The 18,739-nt window shown below is 37.4% G+C and overlaps 1 protein-coding gene across 2 annotated transcripts in view; it reads left to right on the top strand.

The window, feature by feature from the left end:
* Positions 1-18,739, top strand: part of sptbn5 (spectrin, beta, non-erythrocytic 5) — a 43,052-nt gene that overhangs the window by 11,747 nt on the left and 12,566 nt on the right. For both annotated transcript variants that reach the window (XM_060880226.1, XM_060880227.1), the window contains exons 7-45: positions 1,016-1,650; positions 2,074-2,212; positions 3,389-3,612; positions 3,785-3,938; positions 4,082-4,282; positions 4,396-4,602; positions 5,179-5,314; positions 5,421-5,557; positions 5,679-5,885; positions 6,814-6,966; positions 7,080-7,210; positions 7,342-7,593; positions 7,699-7,986; positions 8,067-8,310; positions 8,451-8,590; positions 8,664-8,763; positions 8,895-9,065; positions 10,301-10,465; positions 10,801-11,027; positions 11,258-11,444; positions 11,728-11,910; positions 11,992-12,105; positions 12,207-12,364; positions 12,446-12,578; positions 12,779-12,924; positions 13,113-13,227; positions 13,317-13,427; positions 13,540-13,719; positions 14,438-14,641; positions 15,251-15,400; positions 16,067-16,171; positions 16,470-16,658; positions 16,760-16,915; positions 17,043-17,234; positions 17,337-17,432; positions 17,605-17,723; positions 17,827-17,941; positions 18,312-18,425; positions 18,588-18,709. In XM_060880226.1, coding sequence (XP_060736209.1) covers positions 1,016-1,650; positions 2,074-2,212; positions 3,389-3,612; positions 3,785-3,938; positions 4,082-4,282; positions 4,396-4,602; positions 5,179-5,314; positions 5,421-5,557; positions 5,679-5,885; positions 6,814-6,966; positions 7,080-7,210; positions 7,342-7,593; positions 7,699-7,986; positions 8,067-8,310; positions 8,451-8,590; positions 8,664-8,763; positions 8,895-9,065; positions 10,301-10,465; positions 10,801-11,027; positions 11,258-11,444; positions 11,728-11,910; positions 11,992-12,105; positions 12,207-12,364; positions 12,446-12,578; positions 12,779-12,924; positions 13,113-13,227; positions 13,317-13,427; positions 13,540-13,719; positions 14,438-14,641; positions 15,251-15,400; positions 16,067-16,171; positions 16,470-16,658; positions 16,760-16,915; positions 17,043-17,234; positions 17,337-17,432; positions 17,605-17,723; positions 17,827-17,941; positions 18,312-18,425; positions 18,588-18,709 — 6,800 coding nt within the window. The remainder of the gene's footprint in view (positions 1-1,015; positions 1,651-2,073; positions 2,213-3,388; positions 3,613-3,784; positions 3,939-4,081; positions 4,283-4,395; positions 4,603-5,178; positions 5,315-5,420; positions 5,558-5,678; positions 5,886-6,813; positions 6,967-7,079; positions 7,211-7,341; positions 7,594-7,698; positions 7,987-8,066; positions 8,311-8,450; positions 8,591-8,663; positions 8,764-8,894; positions 9,066-10,300; positions 10,466-10,800; positions 11,028-11,257; positions 11,445-11,727; positions 11,911-11,991; positions 12,106-12,206; positions 12,365-12,445; positions 12,579-12,778; positions 12,925-13,112; positions 13,228-13,316; positions 13,428-13,539; positions 13,720-14,437; positions 14,642-15,250; positions 15,401-16,066; positions 16,172-16,469; positions 16,659-16,759; positions 16,916-17,042; positions 17,235-17,336; positions 17,433-17,604; positions 17,724-17,826; positions 17,942-18,311; positions 18,426-18,587; positions 18,710-18,739) is intronic.

Here is an 18,739-nt window from a genome sequence, read left to right as displayed (position 1 = left end):
AGGAGTGTGTCTGCACTGCAAAAGGTGTGTATAAGTAGCTAGACGTCTGACGTGTGCTATGCTGATGTTACTAAAGTCTGCTAAAGTAGAATATTATACAAAATAGAAACACACACACACACACACACACACACACACACACACAAACACACACAGAAACAATTTTGCCCTTTCAGTGTATAGAATTCTATGCCCTCTAATAGAACTGCTTTAAAATTATAGGTTTTTGTGTTGATGTTGATGTGAAGAAAATTCTACAGAAATAATAATTTCTTTAATCACAGCTGTGTGATAATTACTATTGAACATCAGATATCAACATTCAACTGCTGAAACCATGGTCTACAAAAGGGCTTATAAAGCATGCATGGTGTCTCACTTGATGAAAGATATAGATCAGGAGAGGGGTATAAAAGAATTTACAAAACTTTACATGTACCTAGACAAAATCTTACCAGGGAGGCTGCCAAGAGACCTTCAGCAACATTAAAGGAGCTGCAGGAATATTTGACAATACCTGATTGCTCTCTGCATGTGACTAAAATTTCTGTTATTCCTATTCTTTACATGTCTGGGATTTATAGTAAGGTGCCGAGATAGAAGCCCTTCCTCCAAAAAAAAAAAATTATAATAATAATCCAAGCTCAACTAAATCATCCCAAACCATATTGCAAAATGTGTTCTGGTCTGATGAGACCAACTTCTCAATGTATATTAATTGCATAATTGAAAAACACATTACCTGATAGAACACCATACCTGTGGTACAGCATGTTGGTTGCTGCATCATAACTGAGGTGTTATGAATAGCTACCAGTACCTCTGAATTTTAGTGTACAACCTCCATGTGTCTGCTGGTAAGCTGAAAATCTAAAGGAATTTCACCTTTCATCACAACAGTAACTAACATTACAGTAACTAAAACACATTACAAGACATTAGCCTACTTATGCTGATAACAAAATATGAAGTGCAAGTCTGTCTGTAAACTGTGAACCTTCTTCACTGCTTCCAGATTGTAGACCTCCTGAAAGAGCTGGATGACATGAAAAGAGAATATGAGCTCATGGTCTCTGACCTACTTCAATGGATCAGGACCAAAATAGTGATGCTAGATGACCGTTCTTTTCCAAACTCTCTGCCAGGCATGAAACAGCTGGTGGCTGCTTTTAAGACATTCCGGACTGTGGAGAAACCACCTAAGTACCAGGAGAGAGGTGCTATCGAAGCCCACCTCTTCATCCTGCGTACAAAACTGATGGCCAACAATCAGCGTGCCTATGTTCCTCCAGAAGGCAAGAACCTGGGAGATATTGAGAGGACATGGACCTTGCTGGAGAGGGCTGAGTACGAGCGGGAGCGCGACCTGCAGAACGCGCTCTTGAGACTGGAGCAACTAGAGCAACTGGCACAGAAGTTTGGCCGCAAAGCATCACTCAGGGAGGGGTACTTAATGGACACACTGCAGCTGGTTCAGAAGGATGATTTGAAGCGACTGGAGACTCTGGAGGAAGCCCAGGTTGCAGCCCAGAAACTGGAAGCCTTATGCACTGATGTGTTGGCTCGTGAGCCTCGATTTCAGGCTCTCAGAGAGATGGCAGCCATCATTGAGAGGGAGAATTACCACAGCAAGGAACAAGTGGTCTGCAGGTATGTTGATAACCTATAACATTTGTGACATACAATACAATTACTGTACTGTCTGGTGGTGATTTAGGGCCACTGTTTAAAAGATAAAAGTGCAAGATTTTTCAAATTTTGGAGCATTTTGAGAATAAATATTTAAAATACCACAATATATAGTATAAAATATTATAATAAATATAATATAATATAATATCCTAAATATTATGAAAATGCATATGCATATATTGTAATATGTTTACTATTTCTTGTACTGTTTCTTGTAATATATTAATTCTTGTATAAATTAAGTTGTTTTTCCAAATAATATTTGGAAAAAAAAATTGTCTAAATATCATGACTTGACTCTTGAACAATTACATCTTTGTTTGTTTATTTATTTATTTATTTATTTATTTATAAATAGTATTTTTATTTTATTTTAAACAGGCAAATAAATATCTCCAAAAAATGGCAGACTTTGCTCCAGCAGTTGCAGCAGAAAAGAGATTCTGTTGGAGATGTGGTGAACACACTTGCTATCCTCAAGGACACAGAGTTAATCTCTCTGGATCTCAAGGAACTACAGGTCTTTTTCTAATCTTTAACTACTTATGATTAATTCTCGTTTAATGTAATAAACACAAGGCACTTGTTAGATTCACTGGACATAACAAGTCCGCACACCCCTGTTGTAGGTTTTTGTGATGTAAAAAATGGATCCAAGATAAATCAATTCAATTCAATTCAATTCAATTCAATTCAAGTTTATTTGTATAGCGCTTTTTACAATTGACATTGTCTCAAAGCAGCTTTACAGAACATAAACATATAACAAATATTAGATAGCGGTATCTATCATGTTCATGTTCAAGTTAAAAAAAAAATAAAGATACGTTTTAGGATAAAAGATTTAAATTTCTTTGAATTACCTGATTGCATGAATTCTAAATAAAGAGGGTTCTTGTAAACATGTATACACTTACACAATAGAAGCAGTTGGATGAGGTGTTGAAATGTGGTGTGCAAAAGAGCAACTGAGTGAGTGTGCAAGAGAGCACGTGCAAAAACAGTATGTAAACAGTTGAATATGTGGTGCTGTAGACATGGGTGTATATCGAATGAGTGTTTCAGTGTATTTTTGAGTTTGGTACAGTTCAGTGCAGTTCACACAGTTGAGTGTAAGTGAGGTGCAGTTCACTTCTGGTAGTTGAGGAGTCTGATGGCTTGGGGGAAGAAACTGTTGTGTCTTTTTGTGAGGGCCTGAATTCTTCCGTACCTTTTTTCCGTGAAGAGTATGTGAGAGGGTGTGTAGCATCACCAACAATGCTAACGCTAACAGAGGAAAGCATATTTTATTTAAAAATAGGTATTTTGGGCTTTGTAGAAGGAGCCCCATAGCGTTATGCTTCCACCACCATTCTTCATCATGGGTATGGTGTTCTTTGGGTAATAAGCTCTCTTATTTTTGTGCAAAAGACATTTTGACTCTTATCAGTCCATAACACTTTTTGACACATGGTTTGGGATAAGTGTATGTACAGTATGACTGTATAAATGGTTTATTTCATTTTGTTTATTTCATCAGGATGTGCAGATTTTTTGTGTAGACATTTTTAACAGGGGTGTGTATATTTTTTTAGATGCACTCTATAGATAATATTTTTTTTTATTAAAAAACTAAGTGATCCAACATGTTACACATGTAAGAGCAAAGTAGCAAAGCTCACACTTAATGCAGTCTGCTGTGTTATTTCACCTTTAGGACCAGGCAGATTCCTCTGACCTGGGGAAGCATTTACCAGATGTGGTAGATCTACTCCAGAAACAAGAACTATTGGACACTAAGATCAGCTCTCTTGGAGAATCACTGAGTGCCATCAGCAGTAGTGCCTTAAAGGGGAAACACAGGGACGTTTCACAGGTTCAGAGAAGAGTCAAAGAGCTTAATAGCCAGTACAGTTCCCTCCTGACTCTTAGCCAGAACAGGTAATGTCTTTGAATTTGAAATAACTCAGTCATTTATAGCCATTGTGAATACTTTTTTCAACTTGTTCTCCAGTCTGGTATTAACATTATGATGTGTAACAATTCTACATACTAATATCAATGCTATTTAGTTATGATAAAAATGTTTGAAGGATCGTTTATCCATTTAAAGGAGGAGAGCCCTGGAAGGACAACTGAAGCTCTTTGAGTTTTTCTATGATTGTGAGGAGGTGGAGAGTTGGATCTATGAAAAGTGGCTTCTGGTGCAAGCTGCATCTTTGGGCAGAGACCTCAGTCAGATTGAACAAGCTATTCAAAACCATAAGGTTTGACCATTTAAATAACAAATGCAAGAATGCTTAATGTCTGTAGTAATTTGAGGAAAACTAATTCTTCACATGTGAATTTTGTTGTTTATAAATGTAGAACTTTTTCCTAAGAAATGCATGTGTTCTGATATTATTTGCAGACACTGGAAGCAGAAGTGCAGTCACAAGAATCTCTGTGCTCTCAGGTTGTGTCCAGAGGCCAAGAGCTGCGTAGAGGGGGACATCCAAACGAGAGAGATATCCAGAAATGGATCCAGACCTTGCAGAAACAATGGCAGCAGCTTAGGGACCAAGTTACAAACCGCAAAAACAGACTACATGCAGCTATTGTTATCAAACAGGTTCTAGTGTTGATTCTTTGGCAAAAGAATGTGCACTTTAGGAAAACACATAAAATGTTCAACTATTATAATTACAGAGTCTGTTTTAATCTTCAACATTATTTTATATACAGTATTTTGCTGATGCAGCAGAGGCAAACTCCTGGCTTAATGACCGCAAGCCACTTCTAACTGATGAAGATTATGGAAAGAATGAGATGAGCACCATTGCCCTGCTCCAGCGTCACCAGAGACTGGAGAAGGAAATGGATGCATATGCTTCAGAGCTGAAGAGGCTCCGTGAACAAGCCCAGAGTGCTGCCCAACTTGCTTCACTAACAGTGAGTAATAATCATCATAAGTTAGCAGTTACTATAAAATCACTACAAATATTAATACTTTATGGGTGCCATGATACATTTTAGATTTACCAAGGATGGTGAAGCAGGAGCTCAGTTATAGGCTCTGTATTTACTGGCTAGTCTGTCAAAATGAAAGGTTCTGGCCAAAAGAACTACACAATGAGTTCAAGCAGGGGAAATTAGGTTCCTCTGCATGGTTACATGGCTTATTCTCTGTGACAGGGTGAGAAGGTCAGCAATCTGCAAAATCCTCAGAGTAGGAGCTAGTCCATTTTGGGCACCTTACAATGAGGCCCCCTGGTGGATACTGGTAGAGTTGTATGAACCAGGCATGTCAAACAGGACCTGCTGGAAGAGTTAGATCACAGTTGGAATGGGAACTTCTAGGAGGAGCTGGAATCTATAGCCAGGGACAGAGAGCTCTGGACTGGACTTCTCAGACGTTTTCCACAGTGACCAACACTAGTACAAGAAAAATAAATGATTGAACATAATTTTTTTTGTCTGTGGTTCTTGGTTTTGCTTGTTGTTGATCTTCTTTTTGGTTTCATTTAGACAGAACCTCAGCAGTCCAAAATAGTCCACTACAGTGATTCATCAGGAGATGAAAGAGAGGCCGTGAAGGATAAAAGCTCTCATGCCTTAACACAAATGCAGGAATTTAATGCCAAAATTAGGTTCAAATACAGAGGTGCAATTACCATGCATTATTAAAGTACTAATCTGATACTTCTGGTGGTACAACATTAACAACAACAACAGCACGTACATTTTCTTGCATAAACCTTTTTGTTTAGGGGTGAAGGTAACCTGGGATCGTGGAGAAAGGCTAACAATCCTCAGCAAAGAGAAAGATGATAAAATGCTTGTGCGAGATAGTAACGGAAATGAACAACTGGTGCCTTCTACATACATTACAGAGCTTCCTTCATCTGTAAGTCACTCCGTTAATTACTACAAAGACATTATATGATTTTATATAATACTTTATTTATGCATGTCCTAATGCATTAAATTATTATTTCTTGCTTGCAATATGAATTATGAAAATGCAGAAAGCTCCACCTACACCTACTAATAATGTAGTCCCAGAGAACCAGACCCGGAAAGTGAGTCGGCCACGTCGTACCCGCTCTATGCGCCGGGGCACTGCTGAAATCTCAACCACCTCCTTGCCAGACCCGCATTTCCAGAAAGATACCATAGAAAATACACAAAGCAGCTTAGAGAAGGACTTCAACAATCTCTGTCAACTATTACAGGTGAATGAACACAGTCAAACCTCCAAAGACATACATTCCTAATTTATAGATAGTTCTAGTGCTATCTAAAAAAAAGTATATATATAAAATGAATTTTTTAAGATACTTTTACTGTCACTATACTGAGTACAGCGAAATTAAAATCTTACAATCACTTGTAATTTGGTGCAAACTACAGTTTTAAGAATTGAAATAAAAAACCCCACAACAATTGCAGTCAAAGTGATAGTAATAAATAAGTCAGTTATTGTAAATGATGTTAAGGTATAAATAAGTATGTAAATATTTATATAGGTAGAAATATATATTATATAATATATTATATAATATATTAGAAATATATATAATATATATATATATATATATATATATATATATATATATATATATATATATATATATATATATATATATATATATAAATAAGTTACTGCACAATAGGCAAACATAGGGATTTTTTATATAATGAGAGGCTATTAAAATGTCAGTAATATATAATATAAAGTGCAACAGAATGTAAACATATGAGTAATAAAATATATGAATAAACACATATTGAGGTATACAGAGAAAGTAATTAAACCTATAGATTCTGTGTAGAAAATGCAGGGTAAATTTTTTTTTCTTGAGATTTAAAAAAAATGTTAGCGCTTTGGTTTAAAGCCATAAACTGTAATTCCAAATTATGAATTTGTACATATAGTAAATTGCAAATCTTACTCTTGTCAACGTGTCAGAATTCATAGTTCTGTAATATAGTTAGAATATAATAGAATATTTTTTCTTTTTTTTTAGTTAAGAGGAAATATAAAACACACAAACAGTATTTCAGACTAATTATTCTCGAAAGATTTGTCTTTAAAAATAATCAGTATTGTAATGTAATGTTTTGTTTTAGACCATCACTGAATATAATTTTTATCTGTAGTATAAGGCAAAAATCTTGGACGAGACTGCTCGATTACATCGATTTTATAATGCCTGTGAGGAGTTTGAGTCCTGGATGGAGGACAAGGAGAACATTCTTAACACTTTTAGCTCTGATTCTGATAATACTGAGGTTGTGCAGGCCAAATATGAGGTGGGTGCATTGATGAAACAGAAAAATAAAATGCAAGCAGATAATGCTTGTAACGTTGCTGCATTCTTCATGTGATTTAATTGCACTAAATCTGTCATTATTTCCACTCAAAGAATTTTCTTACAGAGTTGGCCAGTGGGAAAGGGCAGCTTGATGACGTCACTAAATTGGGTGACGAACTTATAAAAAAGCAGCACAGCAAGAAGCGAGAGATTCAATCCAGATATGATCAGGTCACACAGAGGTAGGAGTATATGGCTTTACATACAGTAATGATGTCTAAATTCATGTCTTGCAAACTCAAAATTCCTTGTCACTTCCTTAAAATGTCAGTGGTCGCAATACTGTACTTAAAAAAAGCATTTGAATATCAAGGTGGAAGCATATACAAGCCCTTAAGGATGAGAAGGCACAGGAACTGCTCAGCTCGGCTGATATCAAGTCCTTCTTGCACACTTGTGAAGATGCCAAATCCCAGCTCCTGGAAAAACTGGTCCAGCTGGATACGTCTGGTTTGGGTACCTCAGCATCAGCCCTGCAGGCTGAAGAACAGAGTCAGGCCCAGGCTGAAAGGGAGATAGAAGCCCTGGAGAGGAAGATAGAATACCTAAAGAGTGTGGCCATAATGTAAGCACATAATGTTTTGGACATTTTTTAGTACATAATATAATAATGCTACAATTATCATTTTCTTTAATTTTCTTCATTGTGCTTGCCCATCATATGTTACAGGAAGCGTGACTGTAGCCCTGCAGAGAGTGCTGCTATCATGGAGGAAGTCTCTGCTTTGGAAAAGCTGCTGCGACAGGTCAAGGACCAGGCTGCAAAAAGACAGAGCATTTTAGAGGAGGCTCGACGCCTACAACTCTTCCAGAAGGAGTCTAGAGATTTGCTGCTGTGGGCTAAGGCAGCTGAAGAGCGCTTGCTTGAAGAAGACAACAGCTCTGATGTTGCCTCTGCTCAAACCTTGTTGAATGAAAACCAAGAACTGAAGCTAGAAATTGAGCAGCAGAGAACAAGGTTTTGTAACGTGACTACATCAATAAATGAATAAAGATACTAAAGATATAATATTGGCTGTAATTGACCATTTATTTTAGGTTAAAAAGCATAGAGAAGCTGGCCAAATCTTTGGAAACATCACCTGGAGGCAAAGTAACCAAGGATATCCAACAAACACTGGATGAATTGAACCAGGAATTGAGCAGGCTGGACAAACTCTGGTCCAATCGAAACAGGCGATTAGAGCAAGGACTTCAGCTCCAGAAGTGGAACAAAGAGGCAGATCGAATAGATGCTACGATAACTGGTCATGAAGCCAGGCTAATGGTCAAAGACCTAGGGGTAAGATCATCTGCAACAACCTACTGCAAAATTTGCAGTGGTGGAATAAATTATTTTTACTGCTTTTATGTTGACTTGATGATGAGGGCGTGGTACGTGTGTGTGTGTGTGTGTGTGTGTGTGTGTGTGTGTGTGTGTAGGACTCTGTGGATGGTGTTCATAGTTTGCTTGGCCGCCAAGAGGAGGTGGAGGGTTTGCTAGCAGCTCTTGACCAAAATATAAGTCTTTTCCATGACAGGAGTCAGGAGCTCATTGACAAATGCCACTTTGCATCCAAACAGTAAGTATAAACTTTCACTCCTAATTTGTTGTATTTATGAAATATGCTATTATATTTTAAACTGTTCCCTCAGTATTCATCAGCGATCCCGAGGCATTGAGGAACGAAACAAGAAGCTCAAAAACAGCTGCAAACAAAGAAATCTAGAATTATTAGCCTCCAAAACATACCAGGTAGTACTGCGTATGAATGATATAATTTAGAGCCAAATACTTTGAACTAACCAGCAATGTCCATTAATTGGCATCACTAATTAGTTGTAAAGCATAATAATTCAAATTATAATGCTTTTACTTTATCTCAGGAATTTTACAGAGATGCAGAAGAGCTACTAATTTGGATGGACGAAAAATTTAAGATAGCAGAGGATGAATCATACAGAGACCCAACCAACATCCTGCGGAAACTTAAAAGGCATGAGGCGGCAGAGAAGGAGATGCAAGCCAACCGTGTCCGTCTGGACAGACTGATTGAGGTACACATGTATAATAAATGTGTTTACTCTTGCTTCTTTTGATGAAAATGATTCCTTTTTCTTTTGTTTTTTGTTATATTTTATTCATTGTTCTTTTCATTGTCCAAAGACAAACTAACACAGCTTCACAGATAAAAAAAAAACAACATAGATTAATTAACATACATCTATAAACTGTCCTGCTATAAATAATCCTGCTATAAACAGTATTGTGAATTTTCCCATTGGGATGAATAAAGTATCTATCTATCTATCTATCTATCTATCTATCTATCTATCTATCTATCTATCTATCTATCTATCTATCTATCTATCTATCTATCTATCTATCTATCTATCTATCTATCTATCTATCTATCTATCTATCTATCTATCTATCTATCTATCTATCTATCTACAAATAGAATAGAGGAAAAGAAAAAACCTACAGTAATATAATGTGTATAACGAATAGAGAAAGTAATATAGATGGCTGAGAAATCCACATTTTGAAGAAAGGTACCTGAGGGGATGACCATTGTAACAATATACATTTATTTCCGAGATAACCCAGAATTAGAAAAAGATGTTTTGCATGGAAATCAAACACTGTCTCCTGTCAGGACTCCTCTTGGATATTCTTTGCCAGGACATTAGAGGGCGCTCCAGCGAGTTGTCATGTGTTTCTCGTATGGACTCACCTGTTCCTAACTGCCTGCTGGTTATAATGTATATTTATTTCCTCTGCGTTGTATCTAGCTTTGCGGAGTCCTCATCTGTTCTTGTCTATGTTGGTTTAACATGTTTGTTTTGCCATGTCGTGTTTCTAGTTCTTGTCATTTTTCCCCTGTCTATGTTTTCCATTTGTGTTAATAAATCATACTTTTGTTATCCCTGCATTTGGGTCAGGTTTTTACCCTCACTGTGCCAACTGCCTTTTCTGACAGTCTCCACTTCAATGTTCAGCAGATACAATTCCAAAGACAAACAAACTTGCAACTTAAGTCCTCCTATAGTGCAAATGAGGCCATATTCATAAAACGAGAACATAAACAATACACAAAAAATATGCTGTTGTAATTGTGATATTAAAACGAATAAAATATTGATCACCAGTAAGATCTCAGAGATCACTTGCACTTTTAAACCATCATGCTTTAATATTTTGAAATAAATACGGTCTTAATGGTTGATCTGTGCTTTGTTCAATTTTAAGGCATGTCTGTAAATTATACTGGGTTTGTTTTAACGAAAAGGCAGGAGAAGAGATGCTGTCTGAGGACCACTATAACAGTCAGAACATCCGGAGAAAGGCTCGACAAGTGCAGAGTCGATGGAATGAGCTTGAAAGAAAAATGGCAGAGAGAGGGGACAAGCTAAGGCAGGCTGGTCAACAGGAACAACTCATGGAGCTACTTCAGGTAAATTTGAGCTACCAATGCTGGTATAATTAGAAAATGTTATTAATTGGTATAAATGGAATTATTTGTTATAAATGTTATACTAATTATATATGCTAATATTCTGGCAGGAAATATTGTTTAAAAAAGTGCACATATTCTAGGTTTTGGAAAGAAATATAAAGAAGACATTCCAATTAAGACATTAAACTAACAAGATGTTTTTGGACAGAACTGATCAATCAAACATGAAATCAAATATATATATATTATCAGATAGTTTAAGGCTTAACATCCCTTCATTAAATATGACTTCTGTGTTTTGAAAGAATAATAAGTTAAGTACATCATTTCAGGATGCAAAAGTTAAAATCGAGGAGATTCAGCGGATTCTGCAGCATGCACCTAAAGGCCATGACCTTCGCTCGAGTCGAGTGCTCCTGAAGGAACACAAGCAGGTTGAGCAGGAAGCTCAGGAACTTGCAGACAAAATTAACTCCATTGTCTCCCATGCCAAACACCTGGCTACAAATCATTTCGACTCTCAGAGAATCCTTCATGAGACAGATATGTACCTGAAACTGTGAGCTCCTCTGTTAAAATATTCAATGCTTTTCCAGAATGCTTTACATTGTAATGAACCAAATTCAGCGTTTTGAAGAAACTGATCATAGTTTTGTCAATTGATATAGCGGTAATACTGGCACATTTTACCTGTCTACCTGTAATGAAATTCATTCATTTTTATATGTGTATTAGTTAAGCTAGATATAACAGTCTTATTCTTTTTTTTTTCCTTTTTAAACTTGATAGGTTTAAGTCTCTAGAAAAGCCTCTGGATCATCGCAGACAACAGTTAGAAGAAGATGTGGCACTCTACAGCTTTTACCATGATGTGGACTTGGAGCTTACTTGGATTGCAGAACATGAGCCTATAGCAGACACCAGTAACTATACCAAATCCTTGGCTGGTGCCATCAGCCTCCTACATAACCACAAGGTAGAATAGATTGCAGAAATATCACATAATTAAATACATGTAAGGAACTTCCAAATGTCAATCAGTGCAGGTGTATGTGATCTGATGTATGCAGATGAGGGCTGTTAGTGCTTTCTTCTGAGTGTGTTCAGCTTTCCTGTGTTGTACAAGTGGCAGCAGTTTAAAAAGATGCTGTGGCTTTATGCAGAAGCACATTCTAGAGAAAATGACTTCCCATGTTATTGGCAAAATTCGTTTTTTAAGAGCTTCTTCTTCACATTTAAGCCTCTTCTGACCACAACAGGAGCTGCAAGCAGAGGTTAATGCTCACAGGCAGTATCTTCAGCGTGTACTGGAAAGAGGCAGAGCTATGGGCAATCGAGAAGTGAACCAAAGGTGCAAGCATTTGTCTGCAGCCTGGGAAGAACTTGAGGATTCTTGTGAAAAACGGTTTTCCCACCTCAACAAAGAGCTTACGCGAGAACAGGTACTAGCCACACCTCTGCAGACTGCTGCTATCCCTGTGATATAGTGTGTTTTTACTTTAATTATATGTGATTACATGCAGATTCTGCTTGACTGTGCTGAATTAGAAGTCAGCTTATCTGAAACATCAGCTTTGGTCAGCACTGACTATGGCAAAAACGAATTAGCCACACAGAGCCTCATGAAACAGCATCAAGTAAGTAAAAAGCTGTACCAGGGTTAGTATATTTATAACCTGTTAATTAGTGGCGTATGTACAGTACAGCATAGGTTTATATTACTGCTACTTGTGTGCAGATTGTGGACGGGCAGATCGAGGTACTTTCTGCCCAGGTGGATGAATTAAAGTCCCGTGTGGACCAGGCTGTACATGCATTTGGTTTAGAGGAGATTAAGAGACCTTACAGCCACGTTAGAACTCAGCTAACCGAACTACAGCACTCAGCAGCAGTAAGGTAATTGCCAAACATTTACAGTTTTAAACTGTGAACCAGTATGTTATGAGCATTGTTTATATTGTATGCTTTTTGCAACAGAGAGCAAAGGCTCCAGGATGCCTTCTACTTACATGAATTTAAGAGAGAGTCTTCAGAAATGGAAGAGTGGATATCACAGGAGCATCTAATTGCCTCATCTGATGACTATGGCTCTGATTATGAGCATGTCCTGGTGAGATATTTTGTTGGCTACTTCCTGGTTTTAAAGCATACAACGAAACCTTAGGACCTCTGTGCATTTTATTGTTGTCTTTGACAATGAGCTTTATTTAAAGCGAATCCTATCAACAGAATTAATTAATTGGGTAAAAGCACATGACATATAACTGTGTATGTGAGCAATGTGCTTGAGTGTCACCTGATCTATGACAGCACCTGCAGAGAAGGTTTGAGGTTTTCCTGAAGCAGCTGGACGTGGGTTGGGAGAGGATGCGTTCATGTCAAGAGATGGCTCACAGACTCAGTAAGAACAACCATCCAGAGAGTCAATTCATCCAAGAAACACAAAGGCTACTGAGGTTCCTGCACACTCACCAGCACACATTCATTTTTAAGTTTAATCTTATAGTTGCATAAAATATGGTATGTTTTACTATCATTGTTATGTGACACAGTATGAAACAGTAACCTGTAATCTGTGGAAAATAATCATCCATTTATATATACAAAAACCTTTTTTTATTGTTTATTCATTTCATGATTTCAGTGAATCATGGGATGAGCTGCAGCACTTGGCTAAAAGTCGTAAAGAGAATTTGCATAAATCTGAGAAATGTTACAAGGTCTACAAAGACCTGAGTGATGCCCTTGGACACATAGAGGTGCCGAAAGCTAAAAATAATTCAGTGAACTTTTACACAAAATAGTTCTGGTACTATGATAACCATTGAATCTATCTGCAATCCAACAGGACAGGTACAAGTGCATTCCTGACGATATCGCCAAAGACCTGCGAGGGGTTGAGATGCAGCTAAGGACACACGAGGCACTGGTAAACGAGATGGTGGGAAATGAGCTGCAGGTACTGAGAACATCCCCATTTTACTTTCAAGGGTACAGTGAAACTCATTGTTTAAAAGGATTTTGATGCTGTTAATATTTTCCTTATGTGTGTTTGCTTGGTATTTATGCAGATGCAGGAGCTACTGGATATTGCAGACTCCATTTTAGACCAGTGCTCCCCAGAACTAAGAGGAAAGATTGAGGAGGAACAGCAAGTTGTGGTGGAAAGTTGGGAGAAGCTTCGTATGTGTATGGAGCAGAGGGAGCAAGAGCTACGGCTCGCCAAACAGCATTACTTTTTCCTCAAGACAGTAATTCTTTTCACACACTCACACACACACACACACACACACACACACAGATTTATGTTGTACTTTATTACTTGTTATGTTGTTACTACATTATTTCAGAAATGAAAGGAAATAAGGAGGGTTTAGTGTAATCAGAGGTGAGAATCATAAAATACTACTACTACTACTACTAATAATAATAATAATAATAATAATAATAATTATTATTATTATTATTATTTTATTTTATTTTTTTTGTTTTTTATTATATATATATATATATATATATATATATATATATATATATATATATATATATATATATATATATATATATATATATATTTTTTTTTTTTTTTTTTTTTTTTATTGTGATTATTATTATTATTATTATTATTATTATTATTATTATTATTATTATTATTATTATTATTATTATTACCTCACACCCCAGAGTTTGGGGTTTTGATTCCTGCCTCCACCCTGAGTGCACATTTTGCATCCCTGTGCTACGGGGGTTTCCGCCGGTTTCCGTCTCCAGTCCAAAGAATGCGTTGTAGCCTGACTGTGATCTTTAAATTGACTGTTGTGTGTGTGTGTGTGTGTGTGTGTGTGTGTATCCTTATTCTCTTCAGGCCCCTTAGGACCCTGTGTAGGATAAGCGAATTAGAAAATGGGTGGATGCATGCAGGTGTAACCAAATACCATACCTCTGTTTCTCTGATACTTTTATCCTTAGGTACAGGATTATTCTCTGTGGTGTTCTCAAGTACTGAGTGGCATAAAGGCAGACGAGTCTATTCGTGATGTGGCCACATGCGACCTGCAGCTTTTCCAGCATCAGCAGCTGTGGGCTGAGATCATAGCCCATGAGGAAACATACGCTCAAGCTGTAGCTATGGGTCAACATCTACAAGAGCAAGATATTCCAAATGTTCAGGAAGTGAATATCCATTTCATCATTTCTTATATCAAGGATGTTATTACATGTTAAAATGTTGTTTTGTGTTAAAATGAGCCTAACTCTTATAAACCACAGGAAAACAAACATTCCAACTATTTCAAGGTTAAGCAATGAATGTCAGGCACACTGTAAAAATACTAACAGCTATTCTGTTGTCTACATACGAATGTTCACATAACCAACGTTTTCATTAAAGCTTTTGTTAATCCCTAATAAATAGATAAATGAGTCTAATGTATAACTTGTCTAATGTTAGCTAAAGTCAAACACATGTTGATAGATTTTTCATTTACCTTGAAATAAAACAAGGGTACATGACGTAGCAGGGATTTACAGGAGGCTCAAAAAACCTGCACATGTCTTTCCATGGTAACATGTCAGTTAGCTGACCTATTGTTTTTAAATTTTTTGGGGGGTACATTGATGTCATAGTATGGTACATCGATGTTTATTTTCAGCAATCCTACTGTACACACAATTCAAAAAGGCGTAAACATTTTGAAATTTAAGCCATGCAATATCATATAGAGAATATTAATTTGTTATATTGTCTAATAGAAGTCTACTAGAAGCTATAAATATTTCCAGGTTCAAGGCAAACTGAGAACGTTGACGGATGAAAGAGAGAGGCTAACAGCTAATTGGGAGTCCAAGCAGAAATGGCTGGAGAACACCTATCAGGAACAAGTGTTTTACAGAGACATAGAACACATGGAGAAGCTCACCAACCGCCAAGAGGTACTGTAGAAACTCAGATCCGCATGAGATTAACTGTAGTTTTTTTCATTCGTTTTACACTAATGTAAAATAATGATTTTCAACTGATAACTAGATTTGGAAGAGGTTTCAGGCAAAAGTCTACATTAATGATGACACATGTAATGAATAAGCCAGAAAATTATGGGGACATGATCACTCAAAGTAATGTTGTCATGACCTGATACATGCTGAAACATAACACTCACTCTCACTCACTCATTTTCTACCGCTTATCCGAACTACCTCGGGTCACGGGGAGCCTGTGCCTATCTTAGGCGTCATTGGGCATCAAGGCAGGATACACCCTGGACGGAGTGCCAACCTATCGCAGGGCACTCACTCACGCAATCACACACTACGGACAATTTTCCAGAGATGCCAATCAACCTACCATGCATATCTTTGGACCGGGGGAGGAAACCGGAGTACCCGGAGGAAACCCCCGAGGCACGGGGAGAACATGCAAACTCCACACACACAAGGTGGAGGCGGGAATCAAACCCCCAACCCTGGAGGTGTGAGGCAAACGTGCTAACCACTAAGCCACCGCCCCAGAAACATAACAGAGCTTTTTTATTCCTGTTTTAATATCCACAGATATAATATGTGTTTGTCTAGAGGTTCTTAATCCTTTTTTTTCTTCAGGTCCAGCTAAAAAATAGCGATTTGGGATCAACTGTGGATGAGACAGACACTCTAATCAAACGGCATGAAGCCTTCGAAAAAATTCTTAGCGCTCAGGAAGACAAAGTTGGTGCCAACATTTTTATTCAGTGTCATTTATTTCTATAATTGATTAAGAACTTTATGATTAAGTACTATAATCTAAACTATCTATCTAATATTGCACTGCAACAACCATAAAATACTTGACAATTATTAGTATTAATTAACAATTAATTAAGCATTATTAATCATGTTCTTTTTTTCTATTACAATTCCCCAGATGCTCTTTTATGCTTAACCAACTATATTATGCCATAATATATCAATATAACTTTATATACCTTTAGAAATGATGGTTCATCAATGATCTTCCTGTTTGCAGATGGTTGCTCTTCAAGAATCAGCTGACTGTTTGAGCAAAGGAGGAGTAACCAGAGGAAAAAGCAGCTACAAAAACACACTGAACACTCTCAGGGCGCGTAGAGAACGCATTAGAGACCTGTCCGTGAAACGCAGGGAAGAACTTGAGCTCTCGCGGCTTTTTTGCATCTTCACTCGGGATTCCTCTGAGGTATAACAGTCTGGTATCACAGTCCTCACCTATAGCTACTAGAACATTAGGGAGCAATGTCTTGTAATAGTCCAATTCATCTGCTATGAATTGTAATTCAGGCTGAAGAATGGGTGTCTGAGCGCATGCAGAAGATGCAAGAGGATTCCAAAATGGACCTGAGCAACCTTCAAGCCAAAATGAAGCTACTCCAGAAGCACCAGGTGTTTGAGGCAGAGATTCTGGCTCATGGTAAAATTATTTACTGTGTTCAGCAGGTGAGATCTTTGGGGTTTCTTCAGAATGACTTATATATATGAGTACTTATATACTTATGTATATATGATGTACTAATGACAGATTTTTACTCTATTTTCATATGCTTGCTTTTATCAATTCATTCAGACAGGACAAGAGCTGCTTTCTCTTCGTCATCCAGAGTCCAAGGAGGTAAAACGAAGCATCTCTTCTCTGATCTCTCACTGGGAGGCGCTGAAAGATGCCATCTTCACACGGGGGAAAATTTTAGAAGGCCACCGTGACTTTCTTGAGTTCCTTCAGAAAGTGGAGCAGGTAGAGCTATGGATTAGAGAGAAGGTAAGAAAGTTTTGGACTCGAGGACCCTAAAGTCTGAGGTTTATTGGACAAAAAAAAAATGAAACAAAGATCAATCTGATATCTAACTTAATTCATCTGTAGGAGGTCATGATTAATATTGGAGATCTTGGGGAAGATTATGAACATTGCCAACAATTACTAAAGAAGCTAAGTGAGTTCAGAAGCTCCAGCCATGGGGTAAGTCCCAGGACGTGGAGTCTGTATTAGAGTGTTAGTAGTAGAAGTAGAAGTTAAAGAAGGAGGAGAAAAAGGAGTATTTAATACTTACAAGTCTTGAGCATCATAACTGGTGATTTGGAACTGGAAGTTATACCTTGTGGCTTGAAGGTTCTTAATGACTCTTTGTTAGGATATGACTGTTGACGATGCTCATATCAAGACTATCAACAACCTGGCAGCTGGACTTGAGAGACAGAATTGTGATGAGCTGGTCACTGTAAAGAAGCGCAGACAGCAGCTGAATGAGAGGTCAGTAACCATGCATTTGTATAATATTAACTATCTCCATCTAACTTCCAATCATTAGCTTAGCCACATACGTATGTGCTGTGCTCATTGCTCCTGCTGACAGATGGAATAAATTCCACGGAAACCTAAGCAGCTATAAGATGAAGTTAAAAGAAGCATTGGATGTTCACTCTCTGATCCGTGATCTTGAGGAAGTCAGGGACAGGGCAAGTGAAAAGGTATGGTTGTTTTAACTGTGTAAACATTCTTTTTTTATTGGATCATTGCAATGATTTTGTAAAGTCGAAGTCTGTGTTTACAGTATAAAATGCTCTCCTGTCCCGGAAACCTCAAATTTGCCATACCTCACCATATACCACACCAATGATAAGGTTATATTTATTTTTAAAAATATTTTCATGGCATTTCATGACAGTCCTGTAGCACTGATATACAAAGCATCCCAAAACTCTCCATACATACAGGTCTACATAAACCAGTCCCATTGGTTGTGCAAAAACATGATAAGACATGTTCACCTGTCAAACATCATTCTTAGTCCATTGAAAACAAATCCTAACATTTATTTCTCTTTCTGTGGGGCTGCAGATGCTGTTGCTGCAAGGTCAGGGCTATGGAGAGGATGTGGAGAGTGTAGAGAACCTTATACGCAGACATGAGGAGATGGAGCGAGAAGTTCGAGTTATCCACGAGAGAAGCACTGTGAGTTTTCCAAGAGCTTCAGTACAAGCATGATGAATTATGTCTTATATTGTTGCATTGCTCTGTTTAACAATATGTGAAGGCACTCGTCTTATTTGTAAACTTGAATTGCACCACACTTTTTATTTCACCAAAAATATGTTTCTTTTTTTATTAAACCAGGTGCTGGAGAAAGAGTCCAAAAATCGATTAAGGACTCATTTTGACCTTTCTGACAAGCTGAGTAAGAAGCAGCAAGAAATAACCAACACTTTAATGAAACTGGACAAGGAAATTAAATTAAGGTGAGCTGAGATATCATATCATTTAGGGCA

Source organism: Tachysurus vachellii, chromosome 10, assembly GCF_030014155.1.
Source record: "Tachysurus vachellii isolate PV-2020 chromosome 10, HZAU_Pvac_v1, whole genome shotgun sequence".
Taxonomy (NCBI): Eukaryota; Metazoa; Chordata; class Actinopteri; order Siluriformes; family Bagridae; genus Tachysurus; species Tachysurus vachellii.
This window is presented reverse-complemented; position numbering and strand designations above follow the sequence as displayed.